An 8303-nucleotide genomic window follows, 5' to 3' on the forward strand; every position below is an offset into this window, starting at 1 on the left:
ACACACCCGTTTCCTAACCGTGTTTTTCATCTTCTCCCCCACCCACCCCCTCGCCCCTCCTCTCGGGTAGGCCCCCCCAAGGCAGGAGAAAACACCCTGCTGCGTCCTGCTCGCGGGCGCCCTCTTGTGGCCCTGAGCCCCGAGGCGGCGGCCGCTCTGGCTAGGCTTTGGAAGCGCGAAGAGAATTGGCCTCCTTGCTCCGCCACGCTTGTCCCCCCACCCCCGCCCGGTTGGGGGTCACCAGCTAGTGCGGGACCCAGAAAACACTCCGAGGTCGGCCAGCACTTCGCTTTCAGCATCTTTATTGCCTCCGTGGGCCGCACATACCCAGCTGGCACTAGAAGAAGTTGAGCACCCGGCGTAGCGACTGCACGCGCGCGCTGTGGGCCTCCCAGTCGGAGAAGCTGCGGAACTCGCCCCTCTCCACCACGTACATGCGACCGCGGTAGTTGGGCTCCTCGTAGAGGACCCACCTGAAGGCCAGGGGAAGGGCGGGTCATCCGGAGGGAGGGAGCCACGCGGGCACGCCTCCCCGCTCCCGCCCCTCTGCCCTAGCTCCTCACTGCCAGGAGCACCAGCTGCTGATAGAGGCTTGGTGCTGGGGTAGGACAAGATGGGGATTGCCCGGTAACTGACCATCTCATGACACTCTGCCCAGTCATCCACCATTTGTACCCAGTACCCAGCTCCTAACAGGACGTCTGACACAAACTGGGGACCATTCCCACTGTGTATCCCCTCAGCCAACAGCCTGCTGGGGCCCCGTGATCCAGTGCAGGTGGGCTGTACGGCCTTCATCATACAGGGGAGATGGATCCACCAGGACCTGAGGCTCGGCAAGGGTACCCCTCTTTTGGGGAGGAGTGTGCACCAGGCCTCCGGTCCTTTACAGCCCAGAGAGGGCTGTGGTGAAGGTGACATACACCGTGGGCCAGGGGAGCAGGAAGAGGGGAGAGTGGTCTCCTCCTAGGAACAGTGTAAGGAAGAGCGTCTCAGCAAATGGAGAGCTGTGGGCGTAGGACCCAGGAAAAGTCACCATGTGGACCCTCCCATTTGGGGGTCAGGTTTGGAGGCTGGCCTAGGGGAGCTTTAGAAAGTTGGCAAGGTGCCTCCAAAGACTGGAGCCACCATGGCCAAGGGCTGTTTCTGCCCTAAGTCTTTAGCTCGGGGGGGGGGGGGGGGGGCAAAAGGGGGCTCTTCCCTCCTGCTCTTTCACCACAGTAGAAAAAAAGCCTTGGCCCTTTTGCCCACGGTTCTGCCTATGGCAGAACTCAGAGAAGGAGCGAGATCACTGAAGGCCAAATCGTCCATTTCCCTAGCTCTCCACTCCCAGGTCACCATATGCGCCTCCCGTCCTCATCCTGACCCTTCACCTAGTAAGTGGCACAGTCTGACAGGAGGAGGATCAAGGGTTGAAAATTAACACCCGCCCCCCCCCCCAGGGTGTGTGTGGCACACCTGTTAGAAATCAGAGCAGGCCTGGGTCACCTAACCCTCCTTACATCCACACCCTCCCACCAGAGTCTGTCCCACCCTATTGTGTAGTGCCCCGGCCGCCTTGGAGCTCTCCTGGGCATTCCAAAAGGAAGAGAGACCTGCCTGGCAAGACAGCTCTGGCTCCTCCCTAAGCTAGCAGCAACTCCTGAAGGAAAGCAGTAAAGGGGTCTCTGGCAAGGTGGCTCAACAGATAGGAACACTGGCTACTCTTCCAGAGGACCCAGGTTGGCAGTGTCCTTCCCCCCCTCCCCCACCCCACACAGGAGCCTGAGCCCCAGCAGCGCAGAGGCACACTTCCACAGGAGCTGGGATCCTGGGGGGTGGAGGGACGGGACAGGTGTGTAGTAGAAGGAGCTCCCCTAGGCTGCAGTTCCTGTAGGGCTCTGCTATGGAAAGGATCTAAAGTTAACTGCCATCTCAGTTTGTGCTTCTATAACGTAGGGGACGGCATCTCCAGAATGGGTCAGGGAGACGGGAAGAGATTTCAGTGCTCAGTCCCATCCGTGTGTGCACATGGGCAGATTGCTGGGGAGATGCAGGAGGAAACCCAGGTGCCGTGCGCCTGTGTGTATACAGTGAACAGGTGCCCGGGGAGCTGCCCCACGTGGCAAGCGCTGGCTTCCGACAGCTGTTTCGGACTAGAGAAGACAAGCAAAATTCTGAGATGTTCCTGCCCATCTTAGGAGAGCTTCTTGAAGCCCGCTTTGCCAACGAGCTGGTGTGGGTGGGGTGTTAGCCACCAGGCAGAGAGGTGTAGGTTCGGGGTCATCTGAACTGGGAAGATGTACCCCCTGAGAGCAGGTGAGGCTTTGGTGTAGTTTTGTACCCTGTTAGTTGAGAATCTCTTGAGTCAAGTGACTCAGGAAAGCCAGACTGTGTTTGTTTGTTTGTTTTTGTTCTTTTGTAATTTATTTTTTCTTCCAAGACAAGGTTTCTCTGTGTAGCCTTGGCTGTCCTGGAGTTGCTTTGTAGACCAGGCTGGCCTCAAACTCACAGTGATCTGCTTGCCTCTGCCTCCCCTAGTGCTGGGATCAAAGGCGTGCACCATGCGCGCCTGGCTAGAAATTCAGTCTTGTAGCAGAGATGGCCATAGCTGCCTAAGTGCCCCTTTTCCTGCCTTTGGCACAGCAGAGGGGATGTCTCGGGGAGCCCCTGAGGCCCTGTGACTTCCTGAAAGCCAGATGGGGCAGTAGCTGTTCACTCCTTGCCTGGAGTGTGTGAGGCATATGAAGTCTTGAGGATCGGGGAGCACTGTGCCCACCCACCATACCATGCCCCTCTGGCAGTCCCAGCTGTACTCACGCTCCGTCCCCATACACCTTGATGGCGTTGATACAGCTCTTGGGCCAGCCCCGGCTCTGCAGGAAGGGGCAGTCCTCCACGAACTCCAGGCACTGGCCTGTGAAGTTGCAGCCCTCGAAGATGTCTATGCGGAAATGCTCTCCGTGCTCCAGGACCCAGGCAGGTGTGGAAGGAAAAGGGAATAGTCCGAGTCTCTCCTCCCCGCGCATGGGCGGAAAGGAACGCGGGAGGACTCCTGGCCCCGGGCTGGACTGGGGAGCCAGAGAGTTTTCCCCATGCCAGCATACACACGCGTGCACTCGCGCGCGCACACACAATTTTCTTCCATGAGATGTGGTGGGAGAAAGGGTTCTATTACTCTAAGAACCTTCTAAACCATTGAACGGATCCAATCTCCCTCTTTTACAACTAAGGACCCAAGGTCCAGTGAGGACTCTCAGTGCTTCCTGGAGACCAGCACGCTAAGACCCGAGCAGGGGGCCACTGGCTCCCTTTAGGCATTGGACTGAGGGGGCTCATGTCCCAGCTTTGGCTCCCCCACCCTCAGCTTCAGGCCAACAGGCAGGCCTCCAAATGATACTATTTTAGAAGTGTAATAGAACCCTTTATGAAAACACTAAACCAAGACATCCAAAACAATGAGGTTCATTTGTTGAAGCCCCTGCGAGCTTCAACTCTGTAAGTCACTAGCCTCAGTGTATCCATTTCCAGAGGACAGAGGGAGCCCCCCTCCCAACTGGCCAGGGCCTGTGAAGCCCAGGAAGATGTCTCATGCACTTTTCATACAAACAGCATTATTCGGGACCCAGAGCCAGCCATTGTAATGCCTTGCCCCAAAGCCCACAGCCTGGCAGAGACACTAGGAAAGCATTCCTTCAATGAAACATGCCCAGAGCCCAGCTGACTCTGGAGCTGATGTAGAAAGGAAAAGGAGCCCCATGCAGAGTGGCGCCTGTCCAGACTCCTAAGATGTTGGCCAGAGCCCTGGGTGAGGCATCTGGGATGCCCTGCCAGACAGACACACTGATGAGGGCTGCCCAGAGCCCCAGGTGAGGCATCCAGGATGCCCTGGCAGACAAACACATTGATGAGAGCTGCCCAGAGCCCCGGGTGAGGCATCCGGGATGCCCTGGCAGACAGACACACTGATGAGGGCTGCCCAGAGCCCCGGGTGAGGCATCTGGGATGCCCTGGCAGACAGACACACTGATGAGGGCTGCCCAGAGCCCCGGGTGAGGCATCCGGGATGTCCTGGCAGACAGACACACTGATGAGGGCTGCCCAGAGCCCCAGGTGAGGCATCTGGGATGCCCTGGCAGACACGCACACTGATGAGGGCTGCCCAGAGTCCCGGGTGAGGCATCCGGGATCCCCTGGCAGGCAGACACACTGAGGGGGGCTGCCCACACTGGTCTTGAGAATCATGTCTCCCACCTAAGGGACAACTCTTGGAGCAGGTCTCATTCCTCAAGTCCCACCCCAAGAATACCTGCCAGAAACTAGATAGAACAGGTCTTCCTCCAGGGGGGAGCAATGCCTCTCATTTGCACCTCCTTACATATACCAGGTCACAGATGTGCAACTCATAAGCCCAGATTTCTTACTGGCCCCCCTAGCACTTTGGCTTCCTCAATTATCCACACCAAGTTCAGAGGTTGAAGGAAGACCTTGCAAATGCTACAAGGAAACCTGCATGGGTAGATGTTCATGCTCAAAGCGGCCTTACTCTCGTGTGTGTGTGTGTGTGTGTGTGTGTGTGTGTGTGTGTGTGTGTGTGTGTGTGTGTGTAAGTCAGAGGGCAATACTGAGTGTCTTCCTCAATTAACCTTCACCTTACTAAAAAAATTTTTGTTATTGTGTTGTGTATATGTGTACATGCATGTGTGGAGATCAGACAGTTGTGAGTTCTGTGCTTTCTTCAGCCTTTACATGCGTTTTGGGAACCGAACTTGTACATCTTATCCATCATGTCTTCCACGTTGTTTGAGAAAGAGTCTCTCACTGAGCCTGAAGCTTCTCAATTTGGCTAGATTAATTGGTCAGCAGACCCCCACCTGCTGTCTCCAACTCCCCAGCGCTGGGGTTACATCACAGCTGGCCTTTCATGCGTTCTGGGGATCCGAACTCGGGTCCTCGCGCTTGTACAGCAGACCCTTTACCAGCTGAGCCATCTCCCCAACCCTTAGTTTTACTTTGAATGGGTGCATCCCTGTTCAGTTACAATCCAAACATATTTCTAGCCTCGGAAATTTAGCTACGTGCTTGGCTCAGAAATCTAAAACGGTTCCTTGGCACTCCGTGGGCTCTTGTGTTCTGTCCCCAAACCCTCTTGGTCCTCACAGCATCTCATATTCATGCCAGGGCAACTCTGGGCAGGGTTCTCTCAATTTTTAAGACATTGCTGTTGGGAGGTGCCCATACTTGTAATTAAATGCCCAGGATGGCCTTCCACTGTTTGAGCTAGCAGTTCCTAGCCCCCGGGGGGAGTGACTCACTCACCATGCCCACAGGCCGACAGGAGCCCATGTGGTCATTGTGGCCGTTCCAGCGGAAGAACTCAGGGTAGTCCCCGTGCTCCAGGATGAACTGCTGTCCTCGGAAGTCAGGGTGGTCAAAACAGACCCAGGCTCCACTCTCCACACGGATGGAGTTCACTCTGTTCATAAAGCCTCGGTCCTGGAAGTTGTCACAGTCCCCAAAGACCTCCAGCTTCCGCCCTGTGAAGTGCTTGCCCTCGTAGAAAGTGATCTGGAAAGGCCAGGTGACAGCTCAGGCTTGGGAACCTCTCTACATCCGGGGTCCCAGCATCCTCAGTGCTAGGCATCACAGCAGCACCTGACACTATTTGCTGATGGGGCAGAGAGTGAGTGGTCAGTGGCCAACAGGATGATGTCATCAGGCTCCACTGGGCTCGTGGTGGCAGCGGACACATTGCCCAGCTCTCTGGGAACAGGGGTCTCCCCTTTGTCTAAGTGCTCACTTGAAGTTGGGCTATTTTCAGACTTTCATTGTATTTGTTAGACTCAGCTTGTTATTACATATAACACTCACAATAGCATTAAAGGAAATGTTTTCTATGGCATAGATGTCATCAAGAGTAAGTTACCATATAACTCAGCATTTACTTTTCCCAGAGTAAAGTTTGTAATTCTGAGAACTCTAACTCTGGAAGCCTGAGCAGGGTTTGCAGGAGAGGGCTAAATGTCCCTTATCCCCTCATCTCTGTCCTCCCCCCCCCCCCAGTTTGTTTGTTTGTTTGAATTTTATCTATTGATTCTATATACAGTGCTCTGCCTGCATATACTCTTGCAGGCCAGAAGAGGGCATTAGATCCCATTATAGATGGTTGTGAGATGATGGGAATTGATCTCCGGCCCTCTGGAAGAGCAGTCAGTGCTCTTAACCTCCGAGCCATCTCTCCAGTCCCCTTCCCCCCGACTTTTTAAGACAGTGTCTTTGTTGTTGCTGTTGGGTTGTTTTTGGTTTGGTTTGGTTTTCCTTGATAGGATTTCTCTGTGTAGTCTTGGCTGTCCCGGAACTTGCTCTGTAGATCAGGGCGGCCCCAAACTCAGAGGTCTGCCTGTCTCTGCATTTGGGGTGCTGGGATTTGACACCACTGCCCAACTTTGGGACAGGGTAGCCTTGAACTTCTGACCCTTCTGCCTCCACGTCCTGAAAACTGAGACTATAGCCAAGCACCACTATGCCTGCAGCGTTGGGGACAGAACCCAGGTCTTTGTGCATTTAGATAAGTTTTCTGCCAGAGGCAGGCAGATCTCTGAGTTCGATGCCAGCCTGTTCTTCAAAATGAGTCCAGGACAGCCACAGTTATGCAGAGAAACCCTGTCCCAAAACACAAACAAGAAAAGCACTCTGCCATATGAGCCGTATCCTCAGATCCTTTGCTTTTCCTTGGATAATCCACTGAGTGTCACACTTAAAATTTTATGAACTCCTTGTCAGTAATATTGAGAGATTGTCCTTGTCCCAAACTAAACAGATGAGGCAACCATAACCTGCAAATTTACTTCCCACAGTAGGGGTTCCAATCTCTCTAACTCTTTGGGCCTCAAGAACCGTGATCTCAGGACTCTGTAGGAATTTAGTCACGTCATCCAGAAACTGTGGTCATCTCAGTCTCACTAACGTTTCCACCTTTTTCAAAAGAATATAGTGCCATTGTCTTAGAACCATTGATTTGGGCTTTCTTCCTTTCCTGCTCTGCCAGGCTGGTGCTCTTTGTTACTGAAGCACACCCCAGCCTGTGCTGACAGATCATGTCTACCACTGATGTGCTTGCTGGGAGCCTTTGGGGGCCAGAGAGTTTCTGGATCAGCTAGGACCGGGACACTAGAGGAAGGAAAGGCACAACCAAATTGGTGGATGCCCTTCCTGCATAAGGCAGGTCTGCTTAGGGCCTCTAGAACATTCTGGAAGATCTCAGCATTCAGAGGGTTTGGAAGTTCCCCCCAGTTTCCACACATCTCAGAGAACCAGCCTCAAGTCAAATGGGGAGAGGAGCAGAACCTGCAGGGTGGGGAGCAGAGGCCCCATTTTGAGCACACCCTATAGCGAAGAAGAGCCCTCTTGACCACATCACCCATCAGAGACTCCCACTCCAAGCCAGAAGCATCTGGCCAGACCAAATTCCTCCTAGCTTGGAGATCCCAAAAAGGAGGGGTTGGGGAGGGCAACCTTCCTACTCACACACTTCCACATGCCCTCAGCCAACAGAGAGAGGTGCCAGAGCAGGGCATGATGGCACACACCTTTAATCCCAGCACTCAGGGAGGCAGAGGCAGGTGGATCACTGTGAGTTCGAGGGCAGCTTGGTCTACAGAGGGAGTTCCAGGACAGCCAAGGCTATACAGAGAAACCCTATCTCTAACAGTTAAAAAAAGAAGAAGGAGAAGAAGAAGATCTGTCTGTACCCTCCCCACGCACAGCACACTCACCTTTCCGGAGCGCTGCGCCATTGTGTGTCACAGGCAGCCACAGGACCTGGTATATACTCTGTGGTGCCTGCTGGCTCAGCGCCGCCTGGGACAAAAGATTTGCTTGGCTGGTTAGTGATTTGGTTAGTGCTGTCGGGCGTGCTAAGCTGGCGCCGTGACCTACCGGCTACCCCTGTGTCACACACAAGTGACCTAGTCCTCAATGCCTCTTGATCCGACCCCCCGCCCCTGCCTAACCCATTGCTGCCCCGCTGAGTCAGGGCCTCAGCACCCTGGTTTGGGAGAGTCCCCTTAACCACTTGTTTCGCCGCCCCCCCCCCAAGAGCTGCGGCTCAGGGCCCCTAACCTGGGATGTTCGCCTTTCCCACCTGGCTGCCTGCTCTCAAGGTTCTGCCTTTTTGTCTTTCTAGACAAGGGATGGAATCCAAGCTTCCCAAGGGCAACAATAGCTGTGGACCTCTCCTCTGCCTGGTCTAGCGTTGGGGGTGGGATGTGGGGTATAGGACCCCAGACTCTACCCCTCCCGCACTTTCAACTGTTGATTCTTTT

The 8303-nt window shown here is 54.5% G+C and overlaps 1 protein-coding gene across 1 annotated transcript; it reads right to left on the minus strand.

Moving 5' to 3' along the window:
* Nucleotides 1-290: 290 nt before the first annotated feature.
* On the minus strand, nucleotides 291-7901 carry Crygn (crystallin gamma N). Its single transcript, XM_051151582.1, has 4 exons — nucleotides 7755-7901; nucleotides 5299-5547; nucleotides 2800-2945; nucleotides 291-473 (listed from the first exon to the last, which is right to left on the minus strand). The coding sequence occupies exons 1-4, from the start codon at nucleotides 7773-7775 to the stop codon at nucleotides 338-340; spliced, it is 552 nt and encodes a 183-aa protein (XP_051007539.1). The 5' UTR covers nucleotides 7776-7901; the 3' UTR covers nucleotides 291-337.
* Nucleotides 7902-8303: the final 402 nt, after the last annotated feature.

Source organism: Acomys russatus, chromosome 10 (assembly GCF_903995435.1).
Source record: "Acomys russatus chromosome 10, mAcoRus1.1, whole genome shotgun sequence".
NCBI classification, from domain to species: domain Eukaryota; kingdom Metazoa; phylum Chordata; class Mammalia; order Rodentia; family Muridae; genus Acomys; species Acomys russatus.